Here is a 19775-nt window from a genome sequence, read left to right as displayed (position 1 = left end):
TAATAGCAACTTCATTTGGATGAATTCTATAAACATCCTTACAAACAACGGGGCCAACCGATTTGGCATACTCATTATAAATAGTGTAGGCCTCGTCCGAGGTCTTGAATCAGTATAGATAAAAATGTTGCTTTGTCTTCTATATAAGCCCTATATGTATCGGACTCTTCAAAGATCGCTATCACTATCTTGTCAATATTTTCATTCTCCATCGAGGAAACAGTTGATTCCACATCCGGAGAATCACTTTCATCATACCCAAAACTTTGAAACATAGACTTCTAAGAAACTCTTCGTCATCATCGAGCCTTATTCGATTAATCATAGGGCCCTACCTAAATAAAGAAAACTTTTTTTTAGTACAAACAACCTAAATATGAAAAATTCTAATGTACCTTAAAGAGAAGAGGAAAGATTAAATCGACTTCGGTGATTGGATGATAAACTAACCTCAATGTTGAGCGTATTCAAGCCGTGTAGTGTTGTTGGTTCGTTGTCACTTTTTGCTCTACTTCTTTGTTGTAAACTTTAGAGAGTGAAAGAAGTAAATGATTGACCATGAATTTAAGAAGAGGTGAAAGGGGTGAGAAGATTTGGCCTTAATCTGGTGAGAAGAATAAAAATAACGATAAATTGGGGATGAATGAAAATATGTGAAATGCCAACGCTACCCTTAGGTGGGCACTTCGGCTACCGGTTACGGGTTGGAAAATATGTGGTCAGGAATTGTGCGTAGCCATACATCACGCGCACTGAAGACATGCTCTTATTTTATTTACTCTTAAAAATGAAAATTAGCGTTTGGATCAACTGACGTGGCAGATATATCGAACCCAAACCTCATATCTTGAAAACCTCATTTCTCAAACTCCACTTCACTTTTCCTTGAAACATGTTATCTACATTATCTCCACCTCATTTCCTCAATCTCCCAAATAACAAAAAACGAATCCAACACTCTCCAAAATCTCGTCCTATTTACCTACATTCTCATTTCCTACCATTCCGCAAGCACACTAGTAATTTCAAACTTATTATTCGAGGAATGAGTAGTAGCGTGGATAATGTGGAATCAATAAATGATGATCTGTCACCCGTGGAGATTTGTTATACACGTACATTGCCTCCTGCATTGACTCTTGAACACGGGTTTGTTAAGATTGAAGAGGAGGTTGATAAGTTGATATCCAATCCACCTTGTTGTAAAAGTGGTATATTGAGGTTTCAGGTATATACTCTTATTTCAACTTGAGGAATGCTTATTTATAAAAGGTCTACATTGTGATTTGTATGTGTTGTGTGTATGTAGGTTGCAGTTCCACCGAGTGCGAAAGCTTTGAGTTGGTTTTGTAGTCAGCCTCAGTCATCCGGAGTGTTTCCGCAGTTTTATTTTTCAAACAATAATCTGGACCACCCACCTACTGACTCGCATTCGCTTGATGGAGTACATGGTGTATCTGGAATTGGTGCTGCAGTTCAATTTACGGGCTCTTCTTCTGCCTCTAGCGACTGGAGTTTGATAGAAAGGTTTACTTCTAGATACTAATATCAGTGTTGTTGACTCGTTAATTTTTTCGTAAAACGGAAAGGTTAATAGTCAGAATGAATTGTAAATTGAGTCGTATAAAAACAAGGACTATGCGACAATGACAGAAAGATACAGTAATAACTCCTTCACTGATCTGGTAACTACTCACACAGACATCCAGTTTGATGGACTCACTATATGATAATGGATAAGAGAGTGACTCACTGACACTATATCTGAAAAACACCAAGGTAAAAGAAAAGAAGAGTAGGGAGGGTTCTTCGGATTTGTAAGTAAACTTAAGTTATTGTTCATGGAAACGAAACTTTGAGAGAGAAAAAGAGGATTCATCCTTAGTTGGTTTCGGCCTTGTACCACTCTATATGTATAAGATAATATCAGGGATTTACATAATAGAAACTTCTTAAATCCCTTCTGGAGATGTCTTCTTAGAACTTGAATATTCCATATGTAGGTGCCAGGAAGATATGGAAGACCTCTTGACATGCGATGGAAAGATAATACGAAGGGAATAATAATGCAAAGATTTAGAAGAGAACCTCCAACTCTTGTGAGTAGTCTAGAGGGGATAATACCTATCCGGCCTCAAAGAAGGAATAACACCCAAACTACCCCAAAGGGCAGAAAGCTTCACAATATGCCTTTCTTCTATGGAATTGTGTATTGCCAAGTCCCATCCAAGATGCCTGTTGGAGTTCTTAGGAAATTACTTTTCTTGCATTTGGTCCATTCGGGGTCGAGTGGCAGCGCCCCTGACCTGAATATTTCTGGATGTAAACCTATTATCTCATGTGTATTTGTATATATGTTGTCATATTCTCTTTTCTCCATTTCTGAGTTATTAAAGCTTATTGTGAATATCCTTTCCCTTTTTTAAGTCATGTAGTTACTTATTCTCCTAAATCTCAAGTGATTCATATTGCATATTACTAAGGCTTATACTTATTTTGCAAAACCATATTGATGTTATTGTCACTGGTACTTAATATGTCATGCTAACAGAGCAACTTACACTATTTACACTCTGAGGGTTTTGTGTTCTTGTTCTTATTATAAATCATCAAGCCCAGTTCTATGGTAATATGAAATAACTAAACGTGTACAATGTGTTACTACTTATTCATCTGCAGATATCTTTCAGTTGATTCACCCCTGATAAGGGCTTATGGGTTCATAGGTATCAATGTCGACACAGGATCATCTTCCATCAAGCATGCAACTGATGCATTATACTTTTTAATCCCTCAGGTGAAATTTCATTCTCTCACTTTTCTGATCTTATGCGATTTTTGATCATACTGTCACCTATTTTTCATCTTTTTATTTCAAATCTTGAACGTTAATCAAGAAAGCTAAAACCTTATCAATTTTCTTACATGTATATCAGTTCCTACTTTGTGTTTCTAGTCATAGATCCTTTTACAGTTGAGATTAACGTTTTAACAGATTGAGCTGGATGATTATGAAGGTGTTTCTCTCTTGGGAGCAACATTGGCATGGGATGATTATACAATTTGTACATTCGACAAAGCCATTCGCTCTTTCAAATTATCTCTATATCAGGTAATCTGCCATCCCCCACTCCTTTTTTCTTTCCATTTTGCAGTAAGCAGTTTATACTTATCATGAACACATTGGGCTGCAGAATACTTTTTGGTAACATCTATGATTCCCATGAATTTGATGCTTCCTGTGTGTGGCTATGGGAATCATGGAATAATTAGGTATTTTTATTCTATGAGATATACAGATCTCTCTCTCTCTCTCTCTCTTTTGTTCAGCAAAACAACATTTTATGCTATATAATCATGATGCAGTGTGAAAGTTCAGTAGTCCACAGTATATATAAATATTGCAAGCAAACATAGGCTAAGCCTCAATACAGTTCTCTCTTTGAACCCATTATAGTCAAGTATTGCTCATCCAACATTGACAGTTTTCTCTTTAAACCCATTATAGTCAAGTATTGCTCATCTAACATTGATAAAATACTCATCTTCATTGTATTAAGTGTTAACATTGCACCAGAGCCATAAGTTCTATGAGGTTGCATATGTGAGTCTGCATCTAGCAACAGAGCACAAGAGAAGGAGGGTGGGGAGGAGAGGGAGGATAAGGTTATTTGCCTTTGTGCTACTGCAAGATTTCCAAATCCTATTTATAAACTTGTGAATCACTTTCTTTAGACCTCTAACCAATAAGGATGAAAAGACTGAAACAAGAGGGTTCCTTCAAAATCGCTTGCTCCAAATGAACTTTGGTGGAAAACCTTATTTAAGAGCTACAAAGTCTCCGAAGGAAGTATGTGTGTGAATAGCTCTTGTTCTCCCTTCCCGAAAAGCTAATAGTCAAGAATTGCTTGCGATGTCCAAATAGGAAAAACCAGGTAGTTGTGTAGGGTCTTTTGGAAGTAGGGATGGAATACAACTAGATGCTGTTAGAGGTATTGAGTCCAACATAGTGCTGTGATTGTTGTCTGTTAGAGCTGGTGCACTTAAACAGTTTCTTTGTATCCTTTAAAAAAAAAAAAAAAAAAAAAAAAAATCTAATTATTTAATTATTATTATTATTTTTTTAATGTTTTTTTATCTTTCTTCTTGTACCATCTTCTGTCGATGAATTTAATTTCACTAATTTGTATATTTGATAACAACTCTGTGTTGTGCAGATATTATTTTGACCTGTTTAGCGCAACTTTTATCGCTATGTTCTCAATACGTGTATTGTAAATTACTTTCAGGCATCGAGAGAGAACTGCCACAACAATTGCGTAAACTATGGTTTTGGAAAGTCCAGCTCAGTGGAGGATAATAAAATTCAAATGGTATTCCTTCCAGTTGTCCATCCCATATTGTTAAGGTGATTTATACTATTTGGGTCTAGTTTCCTAAGACCATTGTAAACTCTAGATATATGCATTTTCTAGGCCTCGACTATTCAAATGTTTGTCATGTATTATTACTTAAGACCCCCTTCTTCATATCCATTTATTAGTGTCGTCACCAAAGTTCTGACAGCTAAATAGCTCAGCATTCCTGGAAATAATGTGGATGCTAAAGTGGAGCTTGACATGTAAGGGCATATGAGTTCAATGCTCATGAAATATCTTCTTGAGTTTATGGTATCATGTCCTCTTACAGAAATCATGTTGCCTTTAATTTGGCAAAGTTCTTGGATGTATTAAGTTTTACTAGTAATCGATTTTAAGGAATTTGACATAACACCATCGTCCAATAATCATATGGAGAGTTTTGGTGTGTGGCTTTGTCCAGAAATCTTTTGTAGAGTTATATCAACGGGTGTGCATTGCTTTTAAGGATTTGAAGTACCAGGGAGTCGTCAGTATGTTTGTTCTAGTGTATGGAAGAGCAAGGTGGAACTCCATAACTTGAGGATTAGTTGTATCAGCTTGGGAGTAAAAACATTTTAGGGAAATGCAGAATTTTTCTTTCAAGGAAAAGGAAATTTTAATAATGTAAACAACTAAACACACTTGTAAGCAATTGTGTAAAACATAACCGCATTGAATGTGGAATTGAGTAGCCAATCCATTATTCTGAGTAATATGGCTGGTTATTAACCGCAAGTAATGTAGCTGGTTATTAAACACAATAATTAGAAAAAGATATTAAACACAAAAGAAGACTGTCGTCATGATCATCATGGTCAGCCCAATGAAAAAGATATCTGTAAAGCACGATGGGTTGAAAAACAACCTAGTGGAAAAGAAGATCAAGTCCTTTTGTTACTTGAACATGAGTCAATGTTGGGCAGATCTATTAACAATCTTCCACGTTGAGATGGGCCTTGGGGGTGAGGGGGTGGCGTCGTTGTGGGTTAAAGGGTTTATGGTCAAACTAGGTTGAGTTATACCAGTTAAAAAAGGTGTGTTCAACATCCGTCTTGATCATATTTCCTTTTCTTGTGCTAATCAATTTGATTTTTATAGGTGCATGAGTCTGCAATTTTTATATTAAATTTCAGTCCTGCTTTGTTTTGTAGGCTTATCAGTCATAAAATTTCATTGCACCCGTTTCCTTACTATAATATGTGATTGATTTTGTGATAGTTTAGAGATACATGTTTGTCTGCCACAGTTTGCTTTTAACATTACCTTCAACAGGTCTGTGTCTAACACATTTATCATCATTTTCTTCGTTTGGACTTCTTGGTTTTCTTTAGTTGATGTGATTGAACTCTGTAGGTATGCTTAACTGCTAATTCAACTGAAGGAAAACATTCCAGAGCTAGTCACTTGCAACCGGTATTCCCTTTATCCTGGTAATAACTAGTCCCTCGACGTTCAGTTCAGACCTATTCCTTTGGAGCATGCAGGTTTTCCTCTAATGTGATTCTAATGGTGGATACTGTTTGTTGGCTGACTGTCTCAAGCTTTATTTATATTCTTGCAGAAAGAGGCTTCAACTTCCTCCCGATTTTGTTTCAGGCTTTCATCAACAACTGCTGTCACTCGTAATGTGGTATTCATCTACTTATATCTCTTCCAACAGTTTTGTTAATTTACTTTCATATATTCATATCGCTCAAAATTGTACAAATCAAACTGTTGAGATGTTTAGTTGAGTCCCACATGGGAACTGGGAAGTTTAAAATTCTGCAATAGTATAAACGTTCCTGGGGTCACTCCACTTATAGCCAATCAGTTTTGTGTTGGATGCTCCAAAGTTTATGACAGTTAAGAGACTAGTTTAGAGAAATGAAGTTTAGGATGGTATCATAGCAGGCTAGTATCTATCCCATAGGGCCTGTTTGCTCCATGTAACCCAAGTATGTCCGTCCACGTGCTATACTCATGTAATGCCATACAGGAGGGGGTTGCAAATGTTTGATATAGTCCAGCATGGGATGTTTAACGCCTTGCAGTATAATATAAGCATTCTTGGGATGTTTAAAGCCTTGTAGTATAATATAGCCAATTGGTTTTGAGTTGGGGGCTCCAAAGTTTATGACAGTTAAGAGACTAGTTTAGAGAAATGAAATTGAGAGAATTAGAATAAACTAGTTCTCATCTCTTATTTATATTAGTGACAAACCCTAATGGGCTCACTTATATAAACGTAAGGCCCAGATACACATAAAAGCAAAGTAAACACATAATACTAAAAATACCCTCTTACACTCCCCCTCAAGCTGGAGCATATATATCAAGATTCAAGAATGCCCAAGTTGTTACAAAACGAGGAAAACATATTCCTGCTCAAGGCTTTGGTAAGAATATCATCAAGCTGATTAGACGACGGCAAGTACGGTGTGACAATCCTCTTAGACATAACCAAATCACGAATATAATGGCAGTCCACCTCAATATGCTTTGTCCACTCATGAAGACTGGATTACTAGCAATGAAGATGGCAGTTTGGTTATCACAGTACATGGTCATAGGCTTGGAGGAAGAAACACCCATCTCAGATAGTAATGATTGTACCCAAACCATCTCAGTTGACGTATGGGCCATAGCACGGTACTCAGCCTCAGCACTAGAACGTGCAACCACAGACTGCTTCTTATTTCGCCAAGTTACTAAATTACCTCCAACAAACGTACAATAACCGGATGTAGACCATCTATCAGATCTCTTTTTTTTTTTTTTTTAGATGTCTATCAGATCTACTACAGTACTACCAGCCTAATTTGCATCAGAAAAGCCAACAACTGATAATGATAGTGACGGGCGATAAAGCAAGCCACGACTAGGAGAATGCTTCAAGTAGCGAAGGATGCGACAAACAGCATCCCATTGAGGTTGTCAAGGTGCATGCATAAACCGACTAACGACTCCAATAGCAAAAGATATATCTGGTCGAGTGACAGTAAGATAAATTAGTTTGCCAACCAGTCAATGATAATGACCGGGATCTTCAAATCAAGGTTATCAAGGACATACTTTCTTTGTGATAAACTAAGGCCTTGGTGAGAACAAGCTACCTCAATGCTAAGAAAGTAGCGAAGAAAACCCAAGTCCTTAGTGTGAAACTGTTTACTAAGATGAGATTTTAATTAGGCAATGCTGGAGGAATTACTTCCAGAGATAATGATATCGTCGATGTAAACAATGAGAACTATAACACCATGTGAAGATTGTCTAACAAATACATAGTGGTTTGACGAGGAGTGTTGGAACCCAAAGGTAATAACCACAGAACTAAACTTATCAAACCATGCTCGGGGAGACTGTTTTAGGCCATAAGTAGCTTTTTTAAGACGACATACCATTCTTGGACGACCAGATACAATGCAACCAAGAGGTTGCTCCATATAAACTTCTTGTAAGTCCCCATACAGGAAAACATTCTTTACATCTAGTTGATATAAGGGCCATCCCAAACAAACAACAACAGATAAAAGAATCCGAACAGAATTCAGTTGAGCAACGGGAGAAAGGTCTCAAAATAGTCAACTCCATACACTTGGGTAAACCCTTTAGCCACTAACCGTGCCTTTAGACGCGCAACAGTCCCATCTGGATGATATTTAACTGTGTACACCCATCGACATCTCACAACCTGTTTTCCATTGGGTAAAATTGTCAACTCCCAAGTACAATTTTGTTGCAAGGCCTTAATTTCCTCATCCATAGCTTGTTTCCAACCTGGAGAAGATAATGCATGCTTATAAGAGAGGGAACAGAAACAACAGAGAGAGCCATTGCAAACGACCTAAACGCAGGAGTAAGTTTATCATAACAAACAAAATTAGCAACAGGATGAGTGGTACAAGATCTGGTACCTTTCCTACGAGCAATAGGAAGATCAATGGAAGGATCCTCATGAGTGGAAGGCATTGATGTCAGGGGCACTTGAGGTTGAAGCTCTGAATGAGTGGTACAAGATCTGGTACTCTTTCGAAGAGCAATAGGGCGATCAACAGAATTCACAGATGCCGAGGACACTTCAGGTGGATGAACCTAAGTTGCTTTTGGAGGACGCTTATACACTTGAATCTCCTTGTTTGATGTAGGTTTAGACTACCCTTGACTACTAGATAAGGGCGAGGGATCAGATATGGGAACCTGAATTGGATCAGATGGAAGGACAACTAATGGAGACTCCCCCTTACCGGTAGCAATCAGATCAGGTGTAAATGATTGTGAAAAAATAGATGTTGACTCAAAGAATGTAACATCTGCACAAACATAGTATCGACGACAAACGGGAGAGTAACAACGATATCCCTTCTGTGTACGTGAGTAACCAAGAAACACACATTTGACTGCACGAGGAGAGAGTTTATCTTGGCCAGGCCCCAATACATGAATAAAAGCGGCACCCAGCGCTTTTGGTGGAAGTGAAAATGGTAACACATTAGAATGTAACAATGAAAAAGGTGTTTTTCGGCTAAAATGGAAGTGAAAATAAACAGCTGTGAGAACTGCATCTGCCCAGTATGGCTTAGGCAAATGCATGTGAAACATAAGAGTACGGGTGACGTCAAGGATACGACGATGCTTGCGCTTTGTCACACCATTCTGTTGTGAGGTATGGGTGCAAGTAGTATGATGAATTATACCATTATCAACACAAAAATTTTGGACGATATCTTGGGTATACTCACGAGCATTGTCTGAACGAATAACACGAATAGAAATACCATATTGCACAGAAATTCCCTTATAAAAAGTAAAAAGCACGTGTGGTAGTTCAGAACGATCATTAAGTAAATAAATCCATGTCATACGGGAATAATCATCAACAAAGATAACAAAGTATGAAAAACCAGACAAACTTTTTATTCGACTCGGACCCAAAATATCTGTGTGAACTACATCAAAAAGACGCAACTTACGACGCTCGACACGACTAGGAAATGAACTACGGTGGTGTTTCCCTAATTGACACACTTCACATTCTAGTTTAGAATTAGAACTCAGATTAGGAACAACTTGACACAACTTTGACAATGACGGATGTCCCAAGCGATAATGCAGTTGGAGAGGAGAAATACTAGCAGCCTAGGAAGCACGGGTACCGATACGCGACACGACACAGATACGTGGACACGACATTTTTCAAAAATATAGGACACGGATACGTCATGTACACGTTTGAATAATATATATATATATATATATATATATATATATATATATATATATATATATATATATATATATATATATAATTCATTTTTCACCAAATTCAAATAAAAATAGCAATTCTACTTCATAAAATGACCAATTCAAACACATTAAGCAGCAACTTACATGTATAACTTGGATTCACTTCATCTTTCTTCTCATGCATCTCTTCTTAACTTGGATTTTATTTCACTTGTTTTTTTTTTGTTGAAGTTCCAAAAAAAATTCTTGTATGTGTGAGATTACTGTCCCCTCCGCGTGTCGGAAATTAAAAAATTAATTATAAAATCGGATACTCCAAATCGCGTATCCGACATGTATCGGACGCGTATCGGGGTGTATCCGTGTCAGACATGTATTGGACATGGATACTTCACCCTTAGGGACGTATCGGTGCTATATAGCTAGCAGCCATGGCAGAGTGAGATGAGGGGTGATTTTGATTAAGATAGTATAGACCGTTCCTCTCATACCCCGAACCAATCACCTTCTTCGTCAAAAGGTCCTGAAAAACACAAGAATTTGGACAAAAGGTTACCGAACAATTCAAGACTTTCGTAAGCTGACTAACTGACTAACTGATAACAGATTGAATGGGAACTTGGGAACTAATAATGCAGATGACAAAGACAAGGAACCAACATTACAGACATCACCTCGACCAGAAACTTGACGAGTAGATCCATCAGCTAAAACAATACTAGACTTATAAGGGTGAAATGAAGAGAATAAAGAAGGGGTACCTGTCATATGAGAGCTGGCACCTGAGTCAATGACCCAAGAAGAACAAGAATGAGCAGTTAGCCCAACCGGATTACCTGAATTGGCAAGTGTAGCAGTGTGGGTAGATGATGAGGCAGGGGTCATAGCTTGTAATGAATGCAATAACTGATTAAACTCCTCGCGGGTGACATGAGATGAGGACCCATTACAAGTGAGAGGATGACTAGTGGAGTCTATAACTGCCTGATGCCCAGTTTCCTCTACTGCCTGGTTGGCCCAAGCAGGTTTCCCCCATTTGTCCCAACAATACTCCTCGGTGTGATTAAATCTACCACAATGTGTACACCGTGAGTCATGATCTCCACGCCCAAAACTGCGGCCTGTACCACGACCTCCACGGCCTGAACCACAACCTCCCTCAACTCGACCAGAAACAAGGGCAGAAGACTCGGTAGGGATAGTGCTAGTGGTGTTAGATACCAGTCCTGTAGCACGTAGAACACGAGAGTATGCAATAGAAGCACTAGGTAGGCTTTCACCAGCCAGAATCTGTGCTTTAATCGCAGCAAAATCAGGACCCAAACCAGATAAAAACAATGCTGTCTGAAATTCTTCCCTTTGCTTCTTCTTTATGGAATTCCAAATTGCCTTTAGCAGTCTTCATATACATAACATTTGCAGAGACGGATGGCTCGTTCCACAACCAAGTCATGACTGTAGAATTTTGACTTTGCAAATCCTCATATTTGGCATCTTGGACAGGAGGTGGATCTTCAGACAAAACCTTTAATTTTTTCTTTGCAGTTAAAAACACTAACAGCATTTGCCCACATATGATCTGTCACTTCACCCTTCGGGTCATGTACTCAACTGTAACTCAGCGGGGTTTAGAAGCAGACTCCAGAGAAGGAACCAAGTGAGCTTGTCAGAGTTATCGTCTATAGGAGGAGGTAAGAAATTGCAATCTGATCGAAAGGAAAATAGGTTAGAGAAAGGGTATGCAGAGAAATTTATCATGGAGAAATTGGATCAGCTGTTACTACAGTGCCAAAATCAGAGAATAGCAAGTAAAGACTTGAGGGAATCACAAAAATTTTGATATAGGTATAAGAGAGAAAGAAGAAGGAAAAACTTAATGAATGTTTTGGACAATTATGGTGGAGATAATCATCCTGCGACAATTGGGTTTGTTGAGGTCAGGCAGAGAAGTTTAGAGGAGTCACTTAGGAGGGATTCTCTATGTGGAGAAGCAAGTAAGGAGGGGAACTCAGAGGCTGGTTTGACAGCAAACCGAACCCATATGGGAGAGTTTGGTGCAGGAACTCAGGAAGGCGTTAATGAGGGGCTTATTCCAGGAGCAATACCTACAACTGAGACGCTAGTTCAGGCTGCCATACAGATATCTGCTCTAGTTGGTGGCAAGCACAGTGGTGATGCCGGGTGTAGGAAACAAGGGGTTTCTAGCCGCATTTTGTCAAAATGTTTGGGAGTTACTGGTGAGTGTTATTGATGAGGGAGAGGGGGTGCAAAATAAGGAAGTTGGTGACCACAATCCTCCTGTTGGATGTGAAGGGGTGGTGAATGGTTTCAATGAAAAAGACGTAGAAGGTGAGAGGGTGAGGGAACAAAGAGAAAACTTTTTATCTTTTGGTGAAAGATGGGGTGTACGGGTTGAGGAGAGGAGAGAGAAGATCATTCAACTCATGGAGAGTGGGGAGGAAGAAAGAAGGGCCGCCGAGAACATTGCGAGGGATCCTTGGGAGGCCTATAATGATCTTTCTTCGGATTCGGGATATGAAGACTCGGTTGATTATGAGTATTCGGAAGAGGAGGTTGACAAAGACATGGGGAGAGCTCATTTTTCATGTTAAAGCCAGTTATTCTTTCTTGGAATGTTAATGGGGTAGGAGGAAAGGAGAAAAGAAGATGGGATAGTATGAGTTTACGTAGAACAAGACAACTATGGGGAAGTGGGAATATGGGCTTTGCTTTCGTGCCTTCTTTGGGGAGGACGGGAAGGTCTGGAGGTGTGATTTCTTAATGGGATAAGGAAGTGGTGGAGGTGAGTGAGGTCTTGGAAGGAGCTTTCTCTCTTACTATTCGTTGTAGATGGGGAGTGGACCAACCTTGGTGTATGATTTCTAACATTTATGGGCCGGTGGATTACGGGTTCAAAGATGACTTTTGGATGGAATTGGAGGATGTAAGAGCTTGGAACGGGGATATGTGGTGTCTTGGGGGTGATTTTAATGCAACTAGATTTGTTTGGGAAAGAAGGGGGTTAGCGGAGAAGATAGGTTTATGGGGGAGTTTTCTTCTTTTGTCAATAGGAATTATCTTGTTGATATTCACTTTCTCGAGGGGTGAGGGTAATCCTTCATTGAGTCGCATTGATAGGTTTATTGTGAGTCCGGAGTGGGAGGAGATGTTTCCAAAAGAGTCTTTGCATGCATTACCGAAACCTATTTCGGATCATTGTCCAATTTTATTAGATTGTGAGGAGAAAGTAGGAGGGCCTAGGCCTTTCAAACTTGAGATGATGTGGTTCAAAGATGATGCTCTCATTCCTTTGATGGAAAGTTGGTGTGCGTCTTTCCATTTCAATGGGAATGCGGGTTTGTGTTTTGGAAAAAGTTGAATAGTTTGAAAGTAAACCTCAAGACATGGAATAAGGAGATTTTTAGTAGGGTGGATATTAGAATTGGCTTGAAATTGGAGGAAGTGGCCGAGTTGGATCGTAAGGAGGAAGAGGGTACACTAACTAGAGAGGAGGTGGCAAGAAGAAAAGAAATAAAAAATGTACTTAATACACTTACTTTGATGGAGGAGGTGTTTTGGAGACAAAAATCAAAAGGGTGGTGGAGGTGAAGGAGGGGGGGAGAGAAATACTAAGTATTTTCATAAAATGGCAAGGACTAGAGGAAGAATTAACAATCTCTCAAAAATTAGGATTGGGGGTGTGCTAGAGGAGGATAAGGAAGTCATTGCAAATCATGTGGTGGAGTTCTATAAGAAATTTTATAAAGAACCTCATCGATGGCGGCCTAGAGTGGAAGGGATTAACCTTGATAGCATTTCGCTAGAAGATAAAGAAAGATTGGAGTCTCCAATTCTTGAACAAGAGGTGAAAGATGCGGTGGATATGCTTGGTGGGGATAAAGCACCGGGCCCGGATGGGTTTCCTAGTGCATTTTTCAAGAGGTGTTGGCACTTTTTAAAGGAGGATGTAATGAAGGTGGTAGAAGAGTTTCATGGAGATAACTACCTAGATTGGCGCCTTAAAACAACTTTTATTACACTAATCCCGAAGAAAGGAGCGGAGGAGTTGAAAGACTATAGACATATTAGTCTTTTTGGATCTTTGTACAAAATCATCACTAAAGATCTTGCTACAGGGTTGAAAGCGGTTATGGGAGGTATTATTTCAAGCTTCCGAAATGCATTTATTAGAAAAAAGACAAATACTTGATTGTTCTTTGGTTGCAAATGAGATAATTGATTCGAAAGAAAAATTGAGTGGTGGAGGTATGGTTCTCAAGGTGGACATCATGAAAGCTTAGGACCATGTGTCGTGGAATTTCTTGGATTTTGTTATGGAGAAGATGGGGTTTGGAGCTAGGTGGAGATGATGGATTCGTGTATACATTTCTATGGCGCAGTTTTCCACCCTCATCAATGGAGTTCCACATGGATTCTTCCGGAGTTCTAGAGGATTGAGACAAGGTGATCCTCCATCACCTTTCCTTTTTATCATGATTACCGAGGTACTTAGTAAAATGACAAGTATGTTGGTGGAAGGGGGAATCATTAATGGTTTTAGAGCTTCAAGTAGAATGGAGTCTATATCCATCTCACACCTCCAATTTGCGGATGATACCATGTTTTTCACAAGTGCGACGATGGATAATGCGAATGCACTTAAATACTTACTTGGGTGGTTTGAGTTGGCCTCCGAGCTTAGAATCAACTTGTCAAAGTCGAGGATCTATGGAGTGGGGGTGGTGGAAAGGTTGGGCTATATTGCTAGTGTGTTGGGTTGTGAGGTGGATGTCTTTTCAGTACACACTATTTGGGCCTTTCGTTGGGAGCTAGAAGCAAGTCCAAGGATATTTGGGCCAAGGTAATTGATAGGGTGGAAAGTAGATTGGCGGGATGGAAAACAAAGTGTCTTTTTCTATTGGGGGAAGATGTACTTTGGTGAACTCTACTTTATCTACTATCCCAAATTATTATCTTTGTTTCTGATTCCTAAAAGTGTCGCTAGGCACTTAGTGAAGCTATCTAGGAGATTCATATGGGGAGGGGAAGAAGGGAAGAATAAAATGCACATGGTTAAATGGGATAGGCTTTGTCTATCAAAGGAAGGAGGGTTGGGGTGCAAACACATCTTGCTCATGAATAAAGCTTTACTAGCAAAATGGAGTTGGAGATATGGTGAGGAGGATGAACGTCTATGGCGAAGAGTGGTGGTGGATAAGTATGGAGAGGGGGTTAATAAATGGTTGTGGAAGGTACTGAGAAATCCTTTGAGATGACTCTTTGGAGGAGCATTGCAAGCGTATGAGACAAGTTTAAGAAAGGCGTGATTTTTCTACCCGGAACCGGGGAGACCATTTCATTTTGGGATGATGTATAGGTGGGGGAAACCACACTTAGGGAGCAATTTGATGACATTTATAGCTTGGCGTTCAATAAGAAAGCCTTGATATCGGATTATTTGGAGAGAAGTAATCAAGGGGTGGTGTGGAATGTGTCACTTCGAAGAGGCCTTAATGATTGGGAGATAGAAAACTTTGAGACCTTCTTAGAGTCCATTTACCATGAGGGGAATAGATTTGGAGAGGTTGAATCAAGGAAGTGGATTTGGGAGGAGAAAGATGGATTTACCGTAAAATCTTTTTACTTTAACTTGGCCAACGAGTTTACCTTGCAACATCTCAACACTACGGAGAGGATCCTTAATTTCCCACATAAAAGGATTTAGAAGATGTTTATCCCGTTCAAAGTGGCATTCTTTTGTTGGCTCACTTGGGAAGGATCAAAACGGTTGATAATCTTAATCGAAGGGGTATGAACCTCCCAACCCTTTGTTCACTTTGCAAAAGGGTGGATGAAAGTATTGATCACCTTCTTCTTAATTGTCCACTTGCGAGTGATGTTTGGAAGAATTTCTTCTTCTCATTCAATAGGCCTTGGGATCCACCATTAAATGTTAGAGAAGCCTTAGTGAAGAATTTGATTGCGGGCTCTTTGTCTAACAAGTCTAAGTGGCTTGCGGATCATCTTCCTAGTGCTATTATGTGGACTTTATGGAAAGAAAGAAATATGAGGATCTTTGAGCACAAGGAGAAAGAGATACATAAGATAGTGGAAGAAGTCAAAGAATTGTTGTTCGAATGGGCTAGTGTGTGCCCAAGCTTCCGGGGAGTGGGTTATGTCGATTTTCTATGTGATTGAAATACTCTTGTAACTTAAGTGTACAAGTGGGTATGATCGAGTAGCTACTTGCTACCTAAGATCTATATGTAATTTGTAATGTGTAACCTTTGGATCTATAATAAATAAAATTGAGTTTTACCGATAAAAAAAAAAAAAAATTGCCCACATGATAGTTTCTATCACAGTTTAACTTAACAGTGGTGATCTGAGCACCAAAGCTATCACTAAAAGTGATTTGTGTGGTTGTCTCACTAGTAATAGCCATGAAACCACTATCCAAGTAATAAGTTGCAAACACCAAAGCAATAGACTAGCGAAAAAAAAACAAACTGAAACAACAAAACAAGAACAGCAAGCACTACAGACCAATCAACACAAACAAACTCACCCTCTGGCTAGAGAGACATAGACTTACACATCGAAATCCGAGATACAAATGCTGCAAAGCTTGAACACAAGAAACTTCTCAGACATACGGTCAAATATCTAGAGCAAAGGAGACATTTCTTTGCACTTGGAAACCATTACATAAACTTAAACACCAAAAGCACAAGACTTGTCTATGTTTTAGATCTGTTTTTTTTTTGTGTGTGTGTCCAGATCTAGATCTGATTTGGAGAGACAGAACTAGATCTGGAAATGAGCCATTGAAAAGAAAAAAAAAATCTGAAAAGAATGAAGATTGAGAGCAGTAAGAAATAATGGTGGCCGCCGCCACTATGGTGGTGGTGCTGGAACCAAACCCTAGCCTACTCTGATACCAAGTTAAGAGACTAGTTTAGAGAAATGAAGTTGAGAGAATTAGAATAAACTAGTTCTCATCTCTTATTTATATTAGTGAGAAACCCTAGTGGGCTCACTTATATAAACGTGAGGCCCAGATACACATAAAGTTTGAAGTAAACACATAATACTAAAAATACCCTCTTACAATGACAAACTATGAGATTAGATCTTTGATATCCATTATTTAAATTTGAATTGTGTAAGTAAGAATTGCTGCTTATCTAAGGACATAGCCCTTCATTTTTTCACATTCCTATTTGGTTAGCGTGATTAGTTGTTTCTTTTGTTTGGTCATATATCTAGTACGCTACTCAGTTTATAGTATCTGTATAGTAAATTTATTTTATTCAAGTCAAAATTTCTCACTCCAGGATTAAGTTATATTTCTCTGTTATGACCTTCAGTTGGATCGCCCTAGTGAAATACGCTGCCTTCTGCAGTACTCTGCGAACATTAATGCTGTGTGGGCATCACTCATAATTGAAGAATGTTCGCGACTTGGTCTGACGGTGAGGTTTTATTACTAAGTTTCATATCCTTATTAGAGACCTTGTATATTTTTGGGGTTCGTTCAATACTGTAAAATATGTATTTCTGCTATTCTGCAGTAGCAAAGTCATCCTCTGCAAATTTTTGTACTGATTATCTGATCTTTGTGTCATTCAAGTACATGTTTCTGATTTATTCTTTATTTTTAGTACTTCTGCATTGCTCCAGGATCAAGATCATCTCCACTTGCAGTCGCTGCTTCAAGTCATCCTCGTACGACTTGCATATCATGCTTTGATGAGCGCTCACTTGCATTTCATGCGGTTGGTTATGCAAGAGGGTCCTACAAACCAGCCGTAGTTATAACATCATCAGGCACTGCAGTCTCGAATCTTCTTCCAGCGGTGAGATATGCTTATGCTCATTTCATTCGTATAAGGCAACTGATACCTTTTCAAGTGGCACAAGTCTTATAAATCTCTTGATTGAGAGAGGCCTACTGCGTTTTTCTTAGTTTTTCACTTGAAGATACGTTGAGCAACTCAGGATATCTATCATTACACAAAAGATCTCACGACTCACGAGCTCTGAATCCTTGAAAGTTGAAACACATGGACCAACAATCTTAACTGAATATTATGAGCACTCTAAATATCATAGATCTAGTGTTTGTTCTTCTCGGGTTCTCAACATTAGAGTGGCCTCGATTAGCAATAAAGGAAAAGGAAAAAAAACAGAAGATGAAAGAAAACCTAAAGGAATTAAAGGATCGCAGTCACCTACTTGGAATGCAAGTACGGATTATCCTATGGTTACAGACTGTATTCTGTATCTGCTTTCATCATCCTTGCGTGAGGAAACTTCTCTAGTTGGTCTACACCTCACATTATGTCATTTCTGTTCCTTGTTTCATAAGTTTTCTTCCTTGTTTCAAATCTAATAAGCTACCATTTACAGGTTGTGGAGGCTAGTCAAGATTTTGTACCCCTTCTATTACTCACAGCAGATCGCCCACCAGAGCTGCAGAATGCTGGCGCAAACCAAGCAATAAATCAGGTTTGGTGGTTCTACACCACTTTTCTCTTGACTGATGGTATTTTATTTCTACGTAAGAAGTGCATGCTAAGATCAACATGACTTGCTTCCCGTTAATGGAAGAATCAGTATTGAACACAGTTCTGAAATATGAATTATTCGTTTAAAGTAAATAACGTAAATTTGAAAACCTTTGATAAATTAAATTACGTTATAGACCATTGGTTATTTCTTTCTTATACGTTTTGGTCATATACTTATATGTTGATTACCAAGGTCAGAGAATGTTGTGAACCAACCCCTGCATGTTCAAATGCAATACAAATCCTAATAGAAGAGATTTCTTTGCAAAAATGCAACATTATCATCTAGATCATGTTATGAAGTCCAGCCAAGCAAAGTGTGAGCGCATGAACCTTGGAGTTCCAAATTGGCGGCACAAGAAAATGTGGGTCAAGCAGTTTTCCTCAAAATTGTTCTTCTTCATGTGAACCCTCATGCTTGTCTTTGCTTCCGAATATCCCAACAAACTGCATGACAAAGCAACTTTTCAAAAGATATTACTGATCCATAAGACTGAAGAATTTTTGAAGACAAGATCTCATCTTTTGATCAAGTGTAAAATCATTGGTTAAGGGTAAGGGAACACCCATAACTGGCAATGCAGCTGAAGGGGCAAAATGTAAATGAGATTTCTCGTACTAGAACTCTCCCGCTGGAGAGTGGCAAGCCTGGACTGAAAAGGGACACCTTAATATGTGGCTGCACATGCAAATAACTTTCTTGTGTGATTGAAGATAACATTTTAACCTTTTTGTGTGGAAATAGCAATAAAATTTCTTTTGAGTGCTTTAGGATTCAATTTAGTACGATTGGGTTGAAGAGTGTGAACATGGCACCACACACGCTTAGAACCTTAAAACTAGAAAAAGAGTACTATAACTTGTTCAAGGATACTGTCTAATTAATTAAACTTCCAGTTGTGAGTACATCATCTTCCATATATGTTATCCTCAATGAAGAGAAAACAAGTGATTTCCTATTCGTATTGGAATGTTGTTATTTCCCTTTTGCATTTTGACATGTTACAATGGTACATTCCTATAGGGTCAATATAGCATGTGTCAAAGATGATCTTTTGCTAGCAATCATTTCCCCATGTTTCATTCGAAGAAACCGTTGGCTGTATCTGCGTTTACCTCCCTGTTACTTGCTAGAATATCTTTACCTTGTAAACAAAACTCCCCCCGTAACAGTAGCTTTTTCTATCGACCGGATTTTTTTTCCCCGAATTTGTCCCTTGCCAAATACCGATATTACGGTTCATGCCATCTTTGTTTTATCCTTGCCAAATACCGATATTTTTTGTTCATGTCATCTTTGTTTTATCCTTGCCAAATACCGATATTACGGTTCATGCCATCTTTGTTTTATTGTTATTTTGTCTTTTTTTGTAGGGGTGTAAATGTAAATGAACTGATTGAGTTGTCACCATTGCATCAGAATTTTTTGGACAAGTTTGACCTGGTTAAGACAGTTGACCGGTTTGGACAGTTGACCAAGTTTGACCAAAAAAAATAACATTCCAAAAAATTTCCAAAAAACACCAATAATACTATTCCTGCCATTTTTTTGTTTTATTTATTTATTTTTTACAGT

The 19775-nt window shown here is 38.7% G+C and overlaps 1 protein-coding gene and 1 long non-coding RNA gene across 5 annotated transcripts in view; one reads left to right on the top strand and one right to left on the bottom strand.

Annotated features, from left to right (window-relative positions):
• The first annotated feature begins 867 nt into the window (after positions 1 to 867).
• The window catches only part of PHYLLO (2-oxoglutarate decarboxylase/hydro-lyase/magnesium ion-binding protein), a 37447-nt gene continuing 18539 nt past the window's right edge, over positions 868 to 19775 (top strand). The window contains exons 1-10 of one of the 4 annotated variants that reach the window (XM_086581327.1): positions 868 to 1228; positions 1310 to 1527; positions 2680 to 2797; positions 2996 to 3112; positions 4290 to 4373; positions 5754 to 5813; positions 5962 to 6030; positions 16997 to 17101; positions 17291 to 17485; positions 18039 to 18137. In XM_086581327.1, the coding sequence (XP_086437453.1) occupies positions 893 to 1228; positions 1310 to 1527; positions 2680 to 2797; positions 2996 to 3112; positions 4290 to 4373; positions 5754 to 5813; positions 5962 to 6030; positions 16997 to 17101; positions 17291 to 17485; positions 18039 to 18137 (1401 nt within the window). In that variant the 5' untranslated portion in view covers positions 868 to 892. Of the gene's footprint in view, positions 1229 to 1309; positions 1528 to 2679; positions 2798 to 2995; positions 3113 to 3622; positions 3993 to 4289; positions 4374 to 5753; positions 5885 to 5961; positions 6031 to 16996; positions 17102 to 17290; positions 17486 to 18038; positions 18138 to 19775 lie in introns of those variants that run through there. The other 3 variants (XM_086581329.1, XM_086581328.1, XM_086581330.1) reach the window with 3 other exon arrangements.
• Positions 7783 to 8830, bottom strand: LOC147480185 (uncharacterized). Its single transcript, XR_015206840.1, has 2 exons — positions 8297 to 8830; positions 7783 to 8159 (listed from the first exon to the last, which is right to left on the bottom strand). It is a non-coding gene; the product is annotated as an uncharacterized LOC147480185 (long non-coding RNA).

This window comes from Coptis chinensis, chromosome 8, assembly GCF_015680905.1.
Source record: "Coptis chinensis isolate HL-2020 chromosome 8, ASM1568090v1, whole genome shotgun sequence".
Taxonomy (NCBI): domain Eukaryota; kingdom Viridiplantae; phylum Streptophyta; class Magnoliopsida; order Ranunculales; family Ranunculaceae; genus Coptis; species Coptis chinensis.
The sequence above is the reverse complement of the archived record's forward strand: the minus strand, read 5'-3'. Positions and strand labels throughout refer to the sequence as shown.